The sequence below is a fragment of the Agelaius tricolor genome, unplaced genomic scaffold (assembly GCF_023055355.1).
Source record: "Agelaius tricolor isolate 1412-34295 unplaced genomic scaffold, bAgeTri1.0.p SCAF_69, whole genome shotgun sequence".
NCBI lineage: Eukaryota > Metazoa > Chordata > Aves > Passeriformes > Icteridae > Agelaius > Agelaius tricolor.
In genome coordinates this window covers 12,921-34,254 of record NW_027269329.1, presented here as the reverse complement: position 1 = coordinate 34,254, position 21,334 = coordinate 12,921, and the positions used below count along the sequence as shown (strand labels likewise).

Below are 21,334 nucleotides of genomic sequence, written 5' to 3'. Positions count from 1 at the left end.
GGGACCTTACAGTGACCCTAAACAGGGGTGACCCTACAATAACATTGTGGTGACCCTATAATGACCCCATACTGACCCCATAACCCCATTGGGGATCCTACAGTGACCCTAAACAGGGGTGACCCTACAATAACATTGTAGTGACCCTTTAATGACCCTATAACCCCATTGGTGACCCTAAACAGGGGTGACCCTACAATAACGTTGGGATGACCCTATAATGACCCTGTACTGACCCTATAACCCCATTGGGGACCCTATAATGACCCTATAACCCATGGGGACCCTATAATGACCCTAAACAGGGGTGACCCTACAATAACATTGGAATGACCCTATAATGACCCCATAACCCCACTGGTGACCCTATAATGACCCCATAACCCCATTTGGGACCTTACAGTGACCCTAAACAAGGGTGACTCTACAAAAACATTGGGATGACCCTTTAATGACCCTATACTGACCCCATAACCCCATGGTGACCCTATAATGACCCCATAACCCCATTTGGGACCTTACAGTGACCCTAAACAAGGGTGACCCTACAAAAACATTGGGATGACCCTTTAATGACCCTATACTGACCCCGTAACCCATGGGGACCCTACAGTGACCCTAAACAGCGGTGACCCTACAATAACATTGTAGTGACCCTTTAATGACCCTATAATCCCATTGGTGACCCTAAACAGGGGTGACCCTACAATAACAATGGGATGACCCTATAATGACCCTATAACCCCATTGGGGATCCTATAGTGACCCTATAACCCATGGGGACCCTATAATGACCCTAAACAGGGGTGACCCTACAATAACATTGGAATGACCCTATAATGACCCCATAACCCCACTGGTGACCCTATAATGACCCCATAACCCCATTTGGGACCTTACAGTGACCCTAAACAGCGGTGACCCTACAATAACATTGTGGTGACCCTTTAATGACCCCATACTGACCCTATAACCCATGGGAACCCCATACTGACCCCATAACCCCATGGGGACCCTATACTGACCCCATACCCCATGGGGACCCCACAGCGCCCTCACAATACCGGGGTTGGGTATGGGGGGGGGGGGGGTGGGTGCCGTTCCCATGGCAACACCGCCGGTTTTTGGTGGTGGGGGGGGGGCGCTCCCGTGGCTGTCGCGCAGCGGCCGCTGCCGTAAAGCGGCGCCGGCGGTGCCGCAAAAGCGTCGGCCGGTGCCGCCAAGCGAGGCGGCGGGGGCGGCGCGTTAAAGATGGCGGCGGCGGGGCCCGGTCCCGGGGCCGGCGCTGGAACGGCCGGGGGGACCCGCGGCGCTCTCCACTGAGCCCGGCCGCACCGTCCGGGATCCGCCGGGAGCCTCCGGGACGCTCGGGTCGGTGCGCGGCCTCCGCCGGTCCCGGTGCGGCCGCGGCCCCCGCGGGTTCCGGGCCTGCCCCGGTCCCGAGGGGGGGGGAATCCCGGGAGGGTCGGGGAGAGCCCGAGGGGGACCCCGAGAGTTCCGGGGAGGGGCTGGGGGAGCCTCTGAGGGAGCCCGGAGGGGTTTGGGGGGGCTCGGAGGGGATTTGGGGGGGCCTGGAGGGGCCCTTGGGGCCTCTGGGGGGGCCCTTAGCGGAGTCCTTGGGGTTTTGGGGGGTTTTGGGGGTTTTGAGGGGGTTTTTGGGGTGTCCCTGCGCCTTTGGGGGATCTCTTAGAGGGGTCCTTGGGTTTTTTTGGGGTGTCTTGGGGGGTTCGTTTGAGGTTTTGGGGGTCCCTTGTGGATTTGGGGGGATTTTAGGGGGTCCTGGGGGGGTTCTTGGGGCCTCTGGGGGGGCCCTTAGCGGAGTCCTTGGGGTTTTTGGGGCTTTTGGGGCCTCCTTGGGGGTTTTGAGGGGATTTTTGGGGCGTCCCTGCGCCTTTGGGGGATCCCTTAGAGGCGTCCTTGGGTTTTCTGGGGTGTCTTGGGGAGTTCGTTTGAGGTTTTTGGGGATTTTAGGGGGTCCTGGAGGGGCCCTTGGGGCCTCTGGGGGGGCCCTTAGCAGAGTCCTTGGGGTTTTGGGGGGTTTTGAGGGGGTTTTTGGGGCGTCCCTGCGCCTTTGGGGGATCTCTTAGAGGGGTCCTTGGGTTTTTTGGGGTGTCTTGGGGGGTTCTTGGGGATTTTTGGGGGTCCTGGAGGGGTCCTTGGGGCCTCTGGGGGGGCCCTTAGCGGAGTCCTTGGGGTTTTTGGGGCTTTTGGGGCCTCCTTGGGGGTTTTGAGGGGGTTTTTGGGGCGTCCCTGCGCCTTTGGGGGATCTCTTAGAGGGGTCTTTGGGTTTTTTTGGGGTGTCTTGGGGGGTTCGTTTGAGGTTTTGGGGGTCCCTTGGAGGTTTGGGGGGATTTTAGAGGGTCCTGGAGGGGCCCTTGGGGCCTTTGGGGGAGCCCTTAGTGGAGTCCTTGGGGTTTTTGGGGCTCCTTGGGGTTTTTGGGGGTCCCTGCGCCTTTGGGGGATCCCTTAGAGGTGTCCTTGGGGTTTTTGGGGTGTCCTGGGAGGATTTTTTGGGGTTTTGGAGCACCCTTGAGGCTTTTTGGGGGGTCCCTGAGACTTTGGGGGTCCCCTGAGATTTTTGGGTTCTGGGAATTTTTGGGGTGACCCCCCCCCAAGATTTTGGGAGGGGTCTCCGAATATTTTTGGGGGGGGTCCCAGAATTTTTTTTGGGGTCCCCTTGAGATTGGAAAGGAGAATCTGGGAAAGGTCCTGGAGTTTTTGGGGAAATCCCTGAATTTTTGGGGTTCCCAGGGATTGGGGGGGAACCCCAAAAATTTGGGAATCCCCAAAAATTTGGGATCCTCAGGGATGGAGGGAATTTTATGGAGGGATTGAGGGGGTGCTCCCCAAAATTTGGGGATTCCTAAAGACCAAGGTTTGGGAGAGATCCCCAAAATTTGGGGTTTTTCAGGGATTGAGAGGGTTCCCAACAATTTTGGGGGATTCCCAAAAATCTGAGGGGATTTCCCAGGGATTGGGGGGGTCCCCAGGGATGGGGGGGTCCCCAAAATTGGGGTTCCCTGACCTTTGACCCCGCGCTCCCCCAGCTCCAGCCCCGCTGTCCCCGGCACCTGGCCCAGGTGAGTGCGCCCGGCTCCCGCGGGTTTGGGGCATTTTTGGGGTTTTTGGGGTTTTTGGGATTTCTCCAGGATTTGGGAAACTCCTGGGAATGTTCTTGGGGTACATCCCAAGGGATTTGGGGTCTCCATCCTGAGGGATTTGGGGATTTCATCCCAAAGAGTTTGGGGGGATCTGTTCCTGAGGATTTGGGGGATCCGCCCCAAGAATTTGGGGTTCCATTCTTGAGAGATTTGGGGGATCCATCCCAAAGAATTTGGGGTTCCATTCTTGAGAGATTTGGGGATTTCATCCCAGAGGATTTGGGGGATCCATCCCAAAGAATTTGGGGTTCCATTCTTGAGAGATTTGGGGATTTCATCCCAAAGGATTTGGGGGCTCCATCCCAAAGGATTTGGGGGGCTCCATCCTAAGGGATTTGGGGGCTCCATCCCAGAGGATTTGGGGTTCCATTCCTGAGGAATTTGGGGATTTCATCCCAGAGGATTTGGGGGATCCACCCCAAGTGATTTGGGGGATCCATCTCAGTGGATTTGGGGGATCCATCCCAAAGGATTGGGGGTTTTATTCCTGAGGGATTTGGGGATTTAATCCCAGAGGATTTGGGGATTTCATCCTAAAGGATTTGGGGGTTCCACCCCAAGTGATTTGGGGGATCCATCCCAGGGGATTTGGGGCTCCATTCCTGAGGGATTTGGGGATTTCGTCCTAAAGGATTTGGTGGCTCAACCCCAAGGGATTTGGGGTCTCCAGCCCAGAGGATTTGGGGATTTAATCCTAAAGGATTTGGGGTCTCCATCTCAGTGGATTTGGGGGGTCCATCCCAAAGGATTTGGGGGCTCCATCCCAAAGGATTTGGGGTTCCATTCCTGAGGGATTTGGGGTCTCCAGCCCAGAGGATTTGGGGTCTCCATCCTAAGGGGTTTGGGGATCCATCCCAAGAGATTTGGGGCATCCATTTAGGAGGATTTTTGGGGCTTTATCCCTGAGGATTTGGGGTTCCATTCCTGAGGATTTGGGGCCGCCCAGTTTCCCCCAGTTTCTCTCCCACTTTCTCCCAGTTTTTATCCCATTTTTTATCCCAGTTTCTCCCACTTTATCCCATTTTCCCCCCACTTTTTCCTCCCACTTTCTCCCAGTTTTTATTCCAGTTCCTTCCAGTTTTTCTCCCAGTTTCTCCCACTTTATCCCAGTTTATCTCACTTTATCCCACTTCCTCCCAGTTTTTATCCCATTTTTTTCCCACTTTCTCCCAGTTTTTATCCCATTTTTTTCCCCACTTTCTCCCAGTTTTTATCCCATTTTTTTTTCCCACTTTCTCCCAGTTTGTCCCTTTTTTTTCCCACTTCCTCCCAGTTTTTATCCATTTTTTTTCCCCACTTTATCCCAGTTTGTCCCATTTTTTTCCCACTTTCTCCCAGTTTTTATCCCATTTTTTTCCCACTTTCTCCCAGTTTTTATCCCATTTTTTCCCACTTTCTCCCAGTTTTTATCCCATTTTTTCCCACTTTATCCCAGTTTGTCCCATTTTTTTCCCACTTTCTCCCAGTTTTTATCCCATTTTTTTCCCACTTTCTCCCAGTTTTTATCCCATTTTTTTTCCCACTTTCTCCCAGTTTTTATCCCATTTTTTTTTCCCACTTTCTCCCAGTTTGTCCCTTTTTTTTCCCACTTTCTCCCAGTTTTTATCCCATTTTTTTCCCCACTTTCTCCCAGTTTGTCCCTTTTTTTTCCCACTTTCTCCCAGTTTTTATCCCATTTTTTTCCCCACTTTCTCCCAGTTTGTCCCTTTTTTTTCCCACTTTCTCCCAGTTTTTATCCCATTTTTTTTTCCCACTTCCTCCCAGTTTTTATCCCATTTTTTTTCCCACTTTCTCCCAGTTTGTCCCTTTTTTTCCCCACTTTCTCCCAGTTTTTATCCCATTTTTTTTTCCCACTTTATCCCAGTTTGTCCCATTTTTTTCCCACTTTCTCCCAGTTTTTATCCCATTTTTTTTCCCACTTTCTCCCAGTTTTTATCCCATTTTTTTCCCCACTTTCTCCCAGTTTTTATCCCATTTTTTTTTCCCACTTTCTCCCAGTTTGTCCCTTTTTTTTCCCACTTTCTCCCAGTTTTTATCCATTTTTTTTTCCCACTTTCTCCCAGTTTTTATCCCATTTTTTTCCCACTTTCTCCCAGTTTTTATCCCATTTTTTTTTCCCACTTTCTCCCAGTTTGTCCCTTTTTTTTCCCACTTTCTCCCAGTTTTTATCCCAGTTCCTCCCAGTCTCTCCCAGTTTGTGGCCAGCAGGGCAGATCCCCACTCCAGAGGCTCTGGAATGCCCTGGGATGTTTTTTTGGGATATTTTTGGGAGCAGCAGCGTCAGCCTGAGCCTGTCCAGATGCTCTCAGGCAGCCTCAGGAATCCCAGGATTTCTGGAACATTCCCTGCAATTCCCACATTTCCCACCCCCTCCTTGTGGATCAGGAGTGGATTTGGGAGCTCCTTCCTGATCCCTCACCTGGGAATGGAACCAAAAATTCCCCAGGATTGGAATTTTTTTGGAGGCAAAAAATTGTGAGGTTTGAAGGGGGAGCAGGGGGAATTCCAGTGCTGGCCTTTGGGGTTGTTTGGGATTCCAGAGGAATTCCAGGGAATTCCATGGAATTCCAGGGCTCTGCTGCTGCCCTTTCCCGTGGAAAATGGGGATTTTTTTGTGGGAATGTTCATAAATGGATTTTTAGGATCCCACATTTCTCAGGATCGGATTTTTCTGGGGTGCTGAGCAGGGTTTGGGTGTCCTGCACCATTCCCAGGTGGTTTTTCCATGAAAATTGGGAATTTTGGGAACAGCCCAGCCAGGTTTGGGTGTCCTGCACCATTCCAAGGTGGCTTTTCCACAGAAAATGGGGATTTTTTTGTGGGAATGTTCATAAATGGATTTTTAGAATCCCAAAATCCTCAGGATCGGATTTTTCTGGGATGCTGAGCAGGGTTTGGGTGTCCTGCACCATTCCCAGGTGGTTTTTCCATGGAAATTGGGAATTTTGGGAACAAACTCGACCCTGTGGGGCTCTGTGACAGGTGGAAAAATGGGAATTTTGTGTGGGAATGTTCATAAATGGATCTTTAGAATCCCAAATGTCTCAGGATCGGATTTTCCTGGGATGCTGAGCAGGGTTTGTGTGTCCTGCACCATTCCCAGGTGGTTTTTCCATGAAAATTGGGAATTTTGGGAACAGCCCAGCCAGGTTTGGGTGTCCTGCAGCATTCCCAGGTGGATTTCCCATGGAAAATGGGAATTTTGGGAACAGCCCAGCCAGGTTTGGGTGTCCTGCACCATTCCCAGGTGGATTTCCCATGGAAAATGGGAATTTTGGGAGTGCCCACGGTGCTGGGGTGGGTCGGGGGTACGGGGACATCCCCTGGTGGCCGTGGCAGGGCCACCCCAGCTCTGTGCCGTGGTGTCCCCAATGTCCCCAATGTCCCCCTGTCCCTGTGTCCCCGCAGGGATTCCCGTGGGAAGCGGCGATGTCGGACAAGGGCGGCAGCATGGACAGCAGGACGGACATTGTCAACGGTGAGGGGACAGCTGGGGACAGCTGGGGTGGCACTGGGGGTGGCAGGGTGACAGTGGCAGTGATGGTGACAGCAGAGGTGACAGCGAGGGTGCCAGGGTGGCAGCGCAGGTGACAAAAGTGACTCTGGTGGTGACAGCGATGGTGCCAGGGTGGCAGCGCAGGTGCCAGCCACGGTGCCACCACACTGTCCCCCCATGTCCCCCTGTCCCCAGGCAGCGTGGCCAGCAGCCCTGAGGACATGTCAGCCCCATGAGGAGGGCCGGTGTCACCGCGATGTCCCCATGTCCCCATGGCAGTGTGACACTGGTGTCACTGTGATGTCCCTGTGTCAGTGTGACCCTGGTGACAGTGTCCCCATGTCCCCCTGTCCCCAGGCAGCCTGTCCAGCAGCCCTGAGGACATGTCAGCCATGTAGGGCCGGTGTCACTACGATGTCCCCATGGTGTCACTGTGCTGTCCCCATGGTGTCATTGCGATGTCCCCATGTCCCTATGGCAGTGTGACACTGGTGTCACTGTGCTGTCCCCATGGTGCCACCCTGCTGTCCCCTGTCCCCAGGCAGCCTGTCCAGCAGCCCTGAGGACATATCAGCCGTGTAGGGCCGGTGTCACCGCGATGTCCCCATGGTGGCACTGTGCTGTCCCCATGGTGGCACTGCAATGTCCCCATGTCCCCATGGCAGTGTGACACCGGTGTCACTGCAATACTCCCATGTCCCCATGGCACTGTGACCCTGGTGACAGTGTCCCCATGTCCCCTGTCCCCAGGCAGCCTGTCCAGCAGCCCTGAGGACATGTCAGCCGAGGAGGGCTGGTGTCACCGCGATGTCCCCATGTCCCTATGGCAGTGTGACACTGGTGTCACTGTGATGTCCCTGTGTCAGTGTGACCCTGGTGACAGTGTCCCCATGTCCCCCTGTCCCCAGGCAGCCTGTCCAGCAGCCCTGAGGACATATCAGCCATGTAGGGCCGGTGTCACTGCGATGTCCCCATGTCCCTATGGCAGTGTGACACTGGTGTCACTGTGCTGTCCCCATGGTGCCACCCTGCTGTCCCCTGTCCCCAGGCAGCCTGTCCAGCAGCCCTGAGGACATGTCAGCCAAGGAGGGCTGGTGTCACTGCAATGTCCCATGGTGTCACTGCGATGTCCCCATGGTGTCACTGTGCTGTCCCCATGGTGCCACCCTGCTGTCCCCTGTCCCCAGGCAGCCTGTCCAGCAGCCCTGAGGACATGTCAGCCATGTAGGGCCGGTGTCACTACGATGTCCCCATGGTGTCACTGTGCTGTCCCCATGGTGTCACTGCGATGTCCCCATGCCCCTATGGCAGTGTGACACTGGTGTCACTGTGCTGTCCCCGTGGTGCCACCCTGCTGTCCCCTGTCCCCAGGCAGCCTGTCCAGCAGCCCTGAGGACATGTCAGCCGTGTAGGGCCGGTGTCACTGCGATGTCCCCATGTCCCTATGGGAGTGTGACACTGGTGTCACTGTGCTGTCCCCATGGTGCCACCCTGCTGTCCCCTGTCCCCAGGCAGCCTGTCCAGCAGCCCTGAGGACATGTCAGCCGAGGAGGGCCGCGAGACGTCCTCGGGGATCGAGGTGGAGGCGTCCGACCTGAGCCTGAGCCTGACGGGCGACGACGCCGGGGCCGCGCGGGGCCGCGCCAGCGACAGCGACAGCTCCGGTGACAAGGACAGCGACAGCATGGATGACACCGGCCACTACTCCATCCCCGAGGAGCCCCGGCACGACGAGGACGAGGAGGAGGAGGAGGAGGAGGAGGAAGAGCCGCGCGCCCGGCGCAGGGCACCCCGCAAGCGGCCGCCCCACGAGCGCGACTCGTCCGACGAGGAGCAGGCGCTGGAGGACTGGGTGGCTGCTGCTTCTGGCACTTACACGGGGGCTCGGGAGGGGGGGAAATGGGGGTGAAAGGGGTTTAAATGAGGTTTAAAATGAGGTTTAAATGAGGTTTAAATGAGGTTTTAATCAGGTTTTAATCAGGTTTTAAATGAGGTTTTAAAAGAGATTTTAAGTGAGGTTTTCGAGGATTTCGTTCCATAGTGAGACATTGGGTGGCTGCTGCTTCTGGCACTTACACGGGGGCTCGGGAGGGAAACTGGGGTGAAGGGGGTTTTAAATGAGGTTTTAATCAGGTTTTAAATGAGGTTTTAAATGAGGTTTTAAATGAGGTTTTAATCAGGTTTTAAAAGAGGTTTTAAAAGAGGTTTTAAATGAGGTTTTAAATGAGGTTTTAAATGAGGTTTTCGAGGATTTCGTTCCATAGTGAGACATTGGGTGGCTGCTGCTTCTGGCACTTACACCGAGGCTCAGGGGGGAAAATGGGGGTGAAAGGGGTTTAAATGAGGTTTAAAATGAGGTTTAAATGAGGTTTTAAATGAGGTTTTAATCAGGTTTTAAAAGAGGTTTTAAACGAGGTTTTCGAGGATTTCGTTCCATAGTGAGACATTGGGTGGCTGCTGCTTCTGGCACTTACACTGAGGCTCAGGGGGGAAATGGGGGTAAAAGAGGTTTTAAATGAGGTTTTAATCAGGTTTTAAATGAGGTTTTAAATGAGGTTTTCAAAGAGATTTTAAGTGAGGTTTTTGAGGATTTTATTCCCTAGTGAGACACAGGGTGTTCCATAGTGAGACATTGGGTGGCTGCTGCTTCTGGCACTTACACGGGAGCTCAGGGGGGAAACAGAGGTGAAAGGGGTTAAAATGAGGTTTTAAATGAGGTTTGAATGAGGTTTTAATCAGGTTTTAAAAGAGGTTTTAATGAGGTTTTAAATGAGGTTTTCAAAGAGATTTTAAGTGAGGTTTTCGAGGATTTCGTTCCATAGTGAGACATTGGGTGGCTGCTGCTTCTGGCACTTACACGGGGGCTCGGGGGGGAAATGGGGTGAAAGGGGTTTAAAATGAGGTTTAAAATGAGGTTTGAATGAGGTTTTAATCAGGTTTTAAATGAGGTTTTCAAAGAGATTTTAAGGGAGGTTTTCGAGGATTTCGTTCCATAGTGAGACATTGGGTGGCTGCTGCTTCTGGCACTTACACTGAGGCTCAGGGGGGAAACAGGGGTAAAAAAGGTTTAAAAGAGGTTTAAAATGAGGTTTTAAATGAGGTTTTAAAAGAGGTTCTAAAAGAGATTTTAAAATGAGGTTTTAAAAGATGTTTTAAAAGATTTTATTCTATTATCAGTACCGAGGAACAGTGAGACACAAGAGATGCTGGTTCTGTCACATTTACAGAGCAGAGGCTGAGGGGTTCAAAGAGCTTTAAATGAGGTTTAAAATGAGGTTTTAAATGAGGTTTTAAGTGAGGTTTTAGAGGATTTTATTCCATTCTCAGTCTGGATGAATAGTGAGACACAGGAGATGTAAAACTGGGTGGCTGCTGGTTATCTCCATGAAAACTGAGGAAATTTTCACACTCAATTGTGGAAGGTCACCCTGTAATCACATTGGGATCACCCTACAGTGACCCTAAACAAAGGGGACCCTACAACAACATTGGTTTTCTGTGTAAAAACTGAGAAAATTTTCACACTTTTTATGGAAGAGACAAAGAAAACTTTGTCTCTGCCCAGTTACCAGCAGCTAACCCCTTTAACAGATGAATTGATGAATTATTGAAGGCCTGTGTCCCTCCCAAGTGGCCTCGGAGACGTGGGCGCTGCTGTGGCCGCCATCTTGGGTGACCCTACAATAACTTTGGTTTTCTCTAAAAACTGAGGAAGTTTTTACACTTTATTATGGCAGAAACAGATAAAACTGCCCAGTTAGCAGCAGCTAACCCCTTTAACAGATGAATTGATGAATTAATGCACACCTGTATCCCCAGGTGGCCTCGGAGATTTGGGCGCTGCCGCGGCCGCCATCTTGGGTGACCCTACAACAACTTTGGTTCTCTCTAAAAACTGAGGAAGTTTTCACAGTTTATTACGGCAGAAACAGATAAAACTGCCCAGTTAGCAGCAGCTAACTCCTTTAACAGATGAATAGATGAATTAATGCAGACCTCTGTCCCTCCCCAGTGGCCTCAGAGATGTGGGCACTGCCGCAGCCGCCATCTTGGGTGACCCTACAATAACTTTGGTTTTCTCTAGAAACTGAGGAAGTTTTTACACTTTATTATGGAAGCTGATCCTATGTAATCAATGAATTGATGAATTAATGCAGACCTGTGTCCCTCCCGGTGGCCCTCGGAGACGTGGGCGCTGCCGCGGCCGCCATCTTGGGTGACCCTACAAGAGCTTTGGTTTTCTCTAAAAACTGAGGAAGTTTTCACAGTTTATTATGGCAGAAACAGATAAAACTGCCCAGTTACCAGCAGCTAACCTCTTAAACAGATTAATAGATTAATTAATGCACACCTGTATCCCCAGGTGGCCTCGGAGATTTGGGTGCTGCCGCGGCCGCCATCTTGGGTGACCCTACAAGAACTTTGGTTTTCTCTAAAAACTGAGGAAGTTTTTACACTTTATTATGGCAGAAACAGATAAAACTGCCCAGTTAGCAGCAGCTAACCCCTTTAACAGATGAATTGATGAATTAATGCAGACCTGTGTCCCTCCCGGTGGCCTCGGAGACGTGGGCGCTGCTGTGGCCGCCATCTTGGGTGACCCTACAAGAACTTTGGTTCTCTCTAGAAACTGAGGAAGTTTTTGCACTTTATTATGGAAGCTGATCCTATGTAATCAATGAATTGATGAATTAATGCAGACCTGTGTCCCTCCCGGTGGCCCTCGGAGACGTGGGCACTGCTGTGGCCGCCATCTTGGGTGACCCTACAAGAAAACTTTGGTTTTCTCTAAAAACTGAGGAAGTTTTCACAGTTTATTATGGCAGAAACAGATAAAACTGCCCATTAGCAGCAGCTAACCCCTTTAACAGATGAATTGATGAATTATTGCACACCTGTATCCCCTGGTGGCCTCAGAGACGTGGGTGCTGCCGCGGCCGCCATCTTGGGTGACCCTACAATAACTTTGGTTTTCTCTAGAAACTGAGGAAGTTTTTACACTTTATTGTGGAAGCTGATGCTATGTAATCAATGAATTGATGAATTAATGCAGACCTGTGTCCCCGGTCACCTTGGAGACGTGGGCGCTGCTGCGGCCGCCATCTTGGGTGACCCTACAAGAACTTTGGTTCTCTTTAAAAACTGAGGAAGTTTTTACACTTTATTATGGCAGAAACAGATAAAACTGCCCAGTTAGCAGCAGCTAACCTCTTAAACAGATTAATAGATTAATTAATGCAGACCTCTGTCCCTCCCTGGTGGCCTTGGAGACGTGGGCGCTGCTGCGGCCGCCATCTTGGGTGACCCTACAATAACTTTGGTTCTCTCTAAAAACTGAGGAAGTTTTCACAGTTTATTACGGCAGAAACAGATAAAACTGCCCAGTTAGCAGCAGCTAACTCCTTTAACAGATGAATAGATGAATTAATGCAGACCTCTGTCCCTCCCCAGTGGCCTCAGAGATGTGGGCACTGCCGCAGCCGCCATCTTGGGTGACCCTACAATAACTTTGGTTTTCTCTAGAAACTGAGGAAGTTTTTACACTTTATTATGGAAGCTGATCCTATGTAATCAATGAATTGATGAATTAATGCAGACCTGTGTCCCTCCCGGTGGCCCTCGGAGACGTGGGCGCTGCCGCGGCCGCCATCTTGGGTGACCCTACAACAACTTTGGTTCTCTCTAAAAACCGAGGAAGTTTTTACACTTTATAATGGGAGGTGATCGTATGTAATCAATGAATTGATGAATTAATGCAGACCTGTGTCCCTCCCCGGTTGCCTTGGAGACATGGGCGCCGCCATGGCCGCCATCTTGGGTGACCCTACAAGAACTTTGGTTCTCTCTAGAAACTGAGGAAGTTTTTACACTTTATTATGGCAGAAACAGATAAAACTGCCCAGTTAGCAGCAGCTACCCCCTTTAACAGATGAATAGATTAATTATTGCACACCTGTATCCCCTGGTGGCCTCGGAGACGTGGGCGCTGCTGTGGCCGCCATCTTGGGTGACCCTACAATAACTTTGGTTCTCTCTAAAAACCGAGGAAGTTTTCACACTTTATAATGGAAGCTGATGCTATGTAATCAATGAATTGATGAATTAATGCAGACCTGTGTCCCCGGTCACCTTGGAGACGTGGGCGCTGCTGCAGCCGCCATCTTGGGTGACCCTACAAGAACTTTGGTTCTCTTTAAAAACTGAGGAAGTTTTTACACTTTATTATGGCAGAAACAGATAAAACTGCCCAGTTACCAGCAGCTACCCCTTTAACAGATGAATAGATAAATTATTGCACACCTGTATCCCCTGGTGGCCTCGGAGATTTGGGCGCTGCCGCAGCCGCCATCTTGGGTGACCCTACAAGAACTTTGGTTTTCTCTAAAAACCGAGGAAGTTTTTACACTTTATAGTGGAAGCTGATGCTATGTAATCAATGAATTGATGAATTAATGCACACCTGTGTCCCTCCCAGGTGGCCTCGGAGACGTGGGCGCTGCCGCGGCCGCGCTGGCGGGCGATCCCGGCGCTGCGGCAGCGCCAGCTGGGCGGCTGCTCGCGCTTCGTGGCCCAGGCCTGCGGCGCCCGGCTCTTCGTGCAGAAATTCCGGCTGCAGCACGGCCTGGAGGGGCACACGGGCTGCGTGAACACGCTGCACTTCAACCAGAGGGGCACCCGCCTGGCCAGCGGCAGCGACGACCTCAAGGTGCTGGTGTGGGACTGGCTGAGGCGCCGGCCCGTGCTGCAGTTCGACAGCGGGCACAAGAGCAACGTCTTCCAGGTGGGCATGGGCTGGGCGTGACGTGGAGATGGGGTTTTGGGGTGGGATCCCAAAGGGGAGTTGTTGTTTGGATGGGTTTTCCTAAAGTTCATGGGTGTGTCGTGAAGTTTGTTGGGTTGAGGGGCCTTGTTTGGGGTGGGAGAGGATTCCAGGAAAATGGCACCTGGGTAAGGGGATGCTTGGGTTGGGATCTGGGAATAGGTCCCCAAATCCCACGGATTGACCCCCAGATGCCACAGATTGGTGCCCCAAATCCCACAGATGTGCTCTGAAATCCATCATCTTGAGGGTCTCTGTTTTGGGGTGGGAGAAGGTCCCAGGGACAGCAGACCTGGGCCAGGGAATGCTTGGGAAAGGATCTGGGAACAGGTCCCCAAATCCCACAGATTGAACCAAATCCCACAGACTGACCCCCAGATCCCACAAATTGACCCCCAGATCCCACAGATTGATGTCCCAAATCCTGCAGATTGATGCCCCAAATCCCACAGATGTGCCCTAAAATTCATCATCCTCAAGGGTCCCTGTTTGGGGTGGGAATGGGTCCCCGGAGCAGCTGACCTGGGCCAGGAGATGCTTGGGAAAAGATCTGGGAACAGGTTCCCAAATCCCACAGACTGACACCCCAATCCTGGGAGATTTTGAGAGGATCCCTGGGCGAATGTGGGATGATTCCTGAGAGAATTTGGGATGATTCCCAGGGGAGAATTTGGGATGATTCCCAGGAGAACTGGGACAACTCCCAGAACAATTCCACCGATTCCCCCCCATCCCTTCCCCCTCCCACCTCCTCTGCGATTCCCCCTTTCCTTCCCCTCTCCCCCCACCATTCTCCTGTCCCTTTTTCCCATTTTTTCCCCCACTTTTTCCCTGTTTTCCAGGCCAAGTTCCTGCCCAACAGCGGTGACTCCACGCTGGCCATGTGTGCCCGGGACGGGCAGGTGCGCGTGGCCGAGCTCTCGGCCACCCAGTGCTGCCGCAGCACCAAGCGCGTGGCCCAGCACAAGGGGGCTTCCCACAAGGTGAGGGGGATCCCAGGAATGGCAAATCCTGGGATTTGGGGTTCCTGAGATTTTGGAATTGTAAATCCCGGGATTTGGGGTGCCTGGGAATGGGGGAACGCAGTGGGAATGGGGTGGGAGCAGGGGATGTCACCACCCAGTGACACCCAGTGCTGTCACAGCACCGAGCGCGTGGCCCAGCACAAGGGGCTTCCCACAAGATGAGGGGGATCCCAAGAATGCCAAATCCTGGGATTTGGGGTGCCTGGGATTTGGGAATGGTAAATCCTGGGATTTGGGGTGCCTGGGAATGGGGGAATGCAGTGGGAATGGGGTGGGAGCAGGGGATGTCACCACCCAGTGACACCCAGTGCTGTCACAGCACCGAGCGCGTGGCCCAGCACAAGGGGGCTTCCCACAAGGTGAGGGGGATCCCAAGAATGCCAGATCCTGGGATTTGGGGTGCTTGGGATTTGGGAATTGCAAATCCCAGGATTTGGGGTGCTTGGGAATGCAGTGGGAGTGGGGTGGGGATGTCACCACCGAAGGTGCTGCTGTCACAGCACCGAGCACATGGCCCAGCATGAGGGGCTTCCCACAAGGTAAGGGGGATCCCAGGAATGGCAAATCCTGGGATTTGGGGTTCCTGAGATTTGGGAATGGTAAATCCCGGGATTTGGGGTGCCTGGGAATGGGGGAATGCAGTGGGAATGGGGTGGGAGCAGTGCTGGGAGCAGGGGATGTCACCACCCAGTGACACCCAGTGCTGTCACAGCACCGAGCGCGTGGCCCAGGACAAGGGGGCTTCCCACAAGGTGAGGGGGATCCCAGGAATGCCAAATCCCGGGATTTGGGGTGCTTGGGAATGGGGGAACACAGTGGTAATGGGGTGGGAGCAGTGCTGGGAGCAGGGGATGCCACCACAGAAGTGACAGAGTTCTCACAGCACCGAGCCCAGCACAAGGGGGCTTCCCACAAGGTGGGCTGGGATTTGGGAATGCCAGATCCTGGGAATGCCACATCCCAGGATTTGGGGTGCTTGGGAATCTCTTTTCCTGGAGATCCGAGGGTTTTTTGGGAGAAAGGAAGGGATTTTCCCACTTTCTGTGCAATTCCCAAATATTTCAAGCCTTGCCTGTGGCCATTGTCACCTTTGATGTCACTGTATAGGTAAGGGGGGTGGATTTAGCCACTCAGCTCCATTAAAATCCAGGAATTTTGGGATTTTCCCACTTTCTGTGCAATTCCCAAATATTTCAAGCCTTGCCTGTGGCCATTGTCACCTTTGATGTCACCACACAGGTGAGGGGGGTGGGTTTAGCCACTCAGCTCCATTAAAATCCAGGATTTTTAGCATTTTCCCACTTTTTGGGTGCAATTCAGACCCTTGGCTGTGCTGTTGTCCCCATGACACCACCCAGATGACATCGCTGCAGTTCGGAGCAGGAATTTCCAAACCTGGGATTTTTCCCAGGTGGGTTTTCCTGGTTTTTGGAATTTTTGGGAGTTATTCTCACTGGTTTTTCCCTTTTTTTTTCCCCCAATCCCAGCTGGCGCTGGAGCCAGACTCGCCCTGCACGTTCCTGTCTGCAGGGGAGGACGCCGTGGTCTTCACCATCGACCTGCGGCAGGACCGGCCCGCCTCGTGAGTGAGGGGAAAAGTGGGAATTCTGAGGGGAAAAGTGGGAATTCTGAGGGGAAAATTCAGAATTCTGAGGGGAAAAGTGGGAATTCTGAGGGGAAAATTGGGAATTCTGGGGGAAAATTGGGAATTCTGGGGGAAAAAAAGGGGATTTGGGGTAGGAGATGGGGGTTCCACCGACCTGCAGCATGACCAGCCGCACCTTGTGAGTGGCCAGAAAATTGGGAATTCTGAGGGGAAAAGTGGGAATTCTGAGGGGAAAATTTGGAATTCTGAGGGGAAAAGTGAGAATTCTGGGCAGGAGATGGAAATTCTGTGGGTGAAATGGGAATTCTGTGGGGTAAAAAAAGGTCTTTAGGGTGGGAGATGGGGATTCCACTGACTTGCAGCATGACTAGCCACACCCTGTGAGTGGCCAGAAAATTGGGAATTCTGAGGGGAAAATTGGGAATTCTGAGGGGAAAAGTGAGAATTCTGAGGGGAAATTGGGAATTCGGAGGGGAAAAGTAGGAATTCTGAGGGGAAAAAAGGGGATTTGGGTTAGGAAATGGGGATTCCATTGATCTGTGGCAGGACTGGGCCACCTCGTGAGTGAGGGGAAAATTGGGAATTCTGAAGGGAAAAATGGGAATTCTGAGGGGAAAAGTGGGAATTCCGAGGGGAAAATTCAGAATTCTGAGGGGAAAAGTGGGAATTCTGAGGGGAAAATTTGGAATTCTGTGGGGAAAAAAGGGGATTTGGGGTAGGAAATGGGGATTCCATCGACCTGCGGCAGGACTGGCCTGCCTCATGAGTGAGGGTAAAAGTGGGAATTCTGAGGGGAAAAGTGGGAATTCTGAGGGGAAAAGTGGGAATTCTGAGGGGAAAATTTGGAATTCTGAGGGGGAAATTGGGAATTCTGGGGGGAAAAAAGGGGATTTGGGGTAGGAAATGGGAATTCCATTGATCTGTGGCAGGACTGGCCCACCTCGTGAGTGAGGGGAAAATTGGGAATTCTGAGGGGAAAATTGGGAATTCTGAGGGGAAAATTCAGAATTCTGAGGGGAAAAATGGGAATTCTGAGGGGAGAAGTGGGAATTCTGTGGGCAAAATTGGGAATTCTGGGGGAAAAAAAGGGGATTTGGGGTAGGAGATGGGGATTCCACCGACCTGCAGCATGACCAGCCGCACCTTGTGAGTGGCCAGAAAATTGGGAATTCTGAGGGGAAAATTGGGAATTCTGAGGGGAAAACTGGGAATTCTGAGGGGAAAATTTGGAATTCTGAGGGGAAAATTGGGAATTATGGGCGAGAAATGGGAATTGTGTGGGTAAAAAGGGTATTTGGAGTGGGAAATAGGGATTCCATTGGTCTGAAGTAGGATCAGCCCACCTCACGAGTGACCAGAAAATTGGGAATTCTGAGGGGAAAATTGGGAATTGTGAGGGAAAATTTGAGAATTCTGAGGGGAAAGATGGGAATTCTGTGTAGGAAACGGAGAATTCTGGGCAGGAAATGGGAAGTGGGTTTTGGGGAAAAATCAGGGTGTTTTGGGAAATCAGGGATTTTTGGGGAAATCAGGTTATTTTTGTGGGGAAAATGGGTTGGTGTTTTTGGAAAATTGATTTTTGCAGGAAAATTCAATATGTTTTGTGGGAACGTGAATATTTTTGAGAAAAATGTATTTTTTTTTTGAAAATGATTTTTTTTGGGGGGGGAGAATCAACTATTTTTTTAAATCAGAGTAATTTTGTGGGAGAACATTTTTTTGGGGGGGAAAGCAGGTTGGTTTTTTGGGAAAAACCACTGTTTTCTGAGGACAAAGCCTTTTTTTTTTGGATGAAAATCAGGGACTTGTGGGCAAAACCTGATTATTTTTAGAGGGAAAATCAATGTTTTTTTGTGGGAAAAGCAGGGATTTTTTTGGGGAAAAGCAGTTTTTCTATCTCCCTGTGTTTTTCCAAGCTTCTGGGCTGTCATTCCAGAGGCTGATCCAGCCCAAATCCCAGGGTTTCATAACCAGGACGAGCCCTTTAATCCCTGATCCCTCCGGAATCCGCGGCTGGAGCTGATCCCAACCCCCTCCCTGGGCTGGATCCCTCTGGAATTCTCACCCTGGCAGAACCAACCCCAAATTTTCCCTCCTGGAATGGCCCAAATTCCCTCAAATCCCAGCTGTTTTCAGGGATTTTTTTGGAAAAATTGGGATTTTTTTTTTTTGAAAAAAATTGGGGATTTTAGTGGGGGGAAAAATTTGGATTTTGGGGGGAATAATGGGGATTTTAGTGGGGGGAATGGTAGACAGGAAAATGAGGATTCTGTCAGGGAAATGGGGATTTTTTTATTTTTGAAAAATGGGAATTTGGGTAGGGGAAACAGACAGGATTTGGGAAATAACAGGTGGAGTTTAGGGAAAAATCTGAGGTTTTTTTTTGGGAAATCACATTTTCCTTGGGAATTCCCAGCCTGTCCTTTGGGCTGGATCCCTTTGGAATTTCGCCCTGGTGGAGCCTGAATATTTCACTCCTGGAATGCCCCAAATTCCCACAAATCCTGGCTGGTTTTAGGTGAAAACTCCCCCAAATCCCATTTTCCCTTTGGGAATTCTTCCAGTGTGGATTTTCCCTTGGGAAATTCCTAACCTCAGGAACATTCCCCACCCTCATTTTACCCCCAATTCCTGCTCTTTTTTTGGGGGGATTTTCTCTGCTGGGAATTCCCATTACTTGGGGATTGGGGCTGGGATCTGGGGGAATTTGGGCTGGGATTGGGGCTGATCCCAAGGATTTTTCCCAGGAAATTGGTGGTGACAAAGGAGAAGGAGAAGAAGGTTGGGCTCTACACCATCTTTGTCAACCCTGCCAACACCTCCCAGTTCGCTGTGGGCGGCCGTGACCAGTTTGTGAGGTGGGGCCAAACTGGGAGCACTGGGAGAGCTCAAATCCAGGGATTTCCCATCCCAAATCCAGCAATTCCCATCCCAAATCCAGGGATTCCCAAATGCACCCCTGCCCCTTTCTGAATCCACCTGGTTCCCTTCCCAAATCAGGGGCTGGGACCAGTTTGGGAGGTGAGGCCAAACTGGGAGCACTGGGAGAGCTCAAATCCAGGGATTTCCCATCCCAAATCCAGGCAGGGATTTCCCATCCCAAATCCAGGGATTCCCATCCCAAATCCAGGCAGGGATTTCCCATCCCAAATCCAGGGATTCCCCATCCCAAATCCTGGGATTTCCCCATCCCAAATCCAGGGATTCTCCATCCCAAATCCAGGCAGGGATTTCCCATCCCAAATCCAGGGATTCCCTGTCCCAAATCTGGGGATTCCTCATCCCAAATCCAGGCAGGGATTTCCCATCCCAAATCCTGGGATTCCTCATCCCAAATCCAGGGAATTCCCATCCCAAATCCAGGGATTCCCCATCCCAAATCCAGAGATTCCTCATTCTAAATCCAGGGATTTCCCATCCCAAATCCAGGGATTTCTCATCCCAAATCCGGGGATTTCTCATCCCAAATCCAGGGATTCCCCATCCCAAATCCAGGGATTCCCTGTCCCAAATCCAGGGATTCCTCATCCCAAATCCAGGCAGGGATTTCCCATCCCAAATCCAGGGATTCCCCATCCCAAATCCAGGGATTTCCCATCCCAAATCCTGGGATTCCCCATCCCAAATCCAGGGATTCCCCATCCCAAATCCTGGGATTTCCCATCCCAAATCCTGGGATTCCCCATCCCAAATCCAGGGATTTCCCATCCCAAATCCAGGGATTCTCCATCCCAAATCCAGGCAGGGATTTCCCATCCCAAATCCAGGGATTCCCCATCCCAAATCCAGGGAATTCCCATCCCAAATCCAGGGATTCCCCATCCCAAATCCAGAGATTCCTCATCCTAAATCCAGGTAGGGAATTCCCATCCCAAATCCAGGGATTCCTCATCCCAAATCCAGGCAGGGATTCCCCATCCCAAATCCAGGGATTCCCCATCCCAAATCCAGGGATTCCCCATCCCAAATCCAGGGATTCCCAAATCTGCCTCTTTCCTTTCCCAAATTCCCAATTTTCCCTTCCCAAATCTGGGACTGGGGCCAGCACAGAATCCCAGGGGAATTTTAGGATGGAATTTGGGGCAAGGATGGAATTTCTGCCCCAAATCCCCAGGGAATTTTAAGATGGAATTTTGCCTATGGGAACATCACTCCTGCCCCAAATCTGGGCCTATCCTGACACACACAAAAAAAATCCCAGGGAATTTTAGGATGGAATTTGGAACCCTGGGATCTTGGGATGGGAATTTTGGGGGATAAAAAAACCTCCCTGGGCTGAATCCAACCCTTTTTTTGTTTTGTTTTTTGTTTTCCCCCTGATTCCTGCAGGATTTATGATCAGAGGAAAATCGATGAGAACGAGAACAACGGGGTCCTGAAGAAGTTCTGCCCCCACCACCTGGTACTGGGCATACTGGGAGGGAACTGGGAGCACTGGGAGGGAACTGGGAGCACTGGGATCACCCCAGAACAATCCTATGGAAAACTTTCCTAGAAAACCCCTTCAGGAAGAGGCAGAAAAACCTCCCAGAAATCTTTTTCATTGCTGATTTTTTTGCCCCTCAATCCAAATTTTCTGCCTCTTTAAAGCCTCATCTGGGGGTTTAACACTCAGAATTCCCAGGAAAAGGGGTTGGATCTCAACTTTTTCCCACTTTTTCCCATTTTTTCCCACTTTTTCCCCTTTTTTTTCCCACTTTTCCAGGTGAACTGTGAGTCCAAAGCCAACATCACCTGCCTGGTCTACAGCCACGATGGCTCAGGTGAGTCCAGGTGGGAATTTGGGCAGTTCTGGGGGGGTCCCACTCCCTCAAACCCCCTCACTTCCCACCAAAAACCATCAGTTTCCCCCAAAAATTACCCTTTTCCCCCAAAACCCACCTGTTTATCCTCAAACAAACACCTCTTCCCCCCAGCAAAGTGACTTTCCCCAAAAATCCCATATTTTCCAAAAATAAAGATCATTTCCCCCCAAAAAAAAAACCCTGTTGAGCTCCAGACCCTCCTGTTTTTCCTCATTTTCCTCCTGTTTTTTCCATTTTCCTCTCATTTTTCCCATTTTCCTGCTGCTTTTTCCCATCTCCCCACTGGTTTTTCCCATTTCTCTGTGTTTTTCCTCAATTCCCCCCCATTTATTCCCCACCTCCCCCATTCCCCCCTTTTTTTTTCCCCATTTTTCCCCTGTTTATTCCCATTTCCCCTCATGTTTATTCCCATTTCCCCTCA

The 21,334-nt window shown here is 51.2% G+C and overlaps 2 protein-coding genes and 1 long non-coding RNA gene across 10 annotated transcripts in view; all 3 read left to right on the top strand.

The window, feature by feature from the left end:
* Positions 1-1,105: 1,105 nt before the first annotated feature.
* Positions 1,106-6,561, top strand: LOC139585116 (DNA-directed RNA polymerase II subunit RPB1-like). The gene is made up of 5 exons (XM_071417568.1): positions 1,106-1,175; positions 4,091-4,333; positions 4,369-6,238; positions 6,311-6,336; positions 6,409-6,561. The coding sequence occupies exons 1-3, from the start codon at positions 1,106-1,108 to the stop codon at positions 5,448-5,450; spliced, it is 1,395 nt and encodes a 464-aa protein (XP_071273669.1). The 3' UTR covers positions 5,451-6,238; positions 6,311-6,336; positions 6,409-6,561.
* Positions 1,205-21,334, top strand: part of DCAF8 (DDB1 and CUL4 associated factor 8) — a 32,697-nt gene continuing 12,567 nt past the window's right edge. For 3 of the 8 annotated variants that reach the window (XM_071417466.1, XM_071417472.1, XM_071417470.1), the window contains exons 1-10: positions 1,255-1,371; positions 3,048-3,080; positions 6,570-6,639; positions 8,169-8,509; positions 13,133-13,438; positions 14,320-14,460; positions 15,990-16,084; positions 18,856-18,966; positions 20,438-20,510; positions 20,814-20,871. In XM_071417466.1, coding sequence (XP_071273567.1) covers positions 6,591-6,639; positions 8,169-8,509; positions 13,133-13,438; positions 14,320-14,460; positions 15,990-16,084; positions 18,856-18,966; positions 20,438-20,510; positions 20,814-20,871 — 1,174 coding nt within the window. In that variant the 5' untranslated portion in view covers positions 1,255-1,371; positions 3,048-3,080; positions 6,570-6,590. Of the gene's footprint in view, positions 1,399-3,047; positions 3,081-6,569; positions 6,640-8,168; positions 8,510-13,132; positions 13,439-14,319; positions 14,461-15,989; positions 16,085-18,855; positions 18,967-20,437; positions 20,511-20,813; positions 20,872-21,334 lie in introns of all 8 variants that reach the window. The other 5 variants (XM_071417474.1, XM_071417473.1, XM_071417469.1 and 2 more) reach the window with 5 other exon arrangements.
* LOC139585062 (uncharacterized) lies at positions 8,570-9,938 on the top strand. Its single transcript, XR_011676920.1, has 4 exons — positions 8,570-8,594; positions 8,628-8,650; positions 8,780-8,826; positions 8,898-9,938. It is a non-coding gene; the product is annotated as an uncharacterized lncRNA (long non-coding RNA).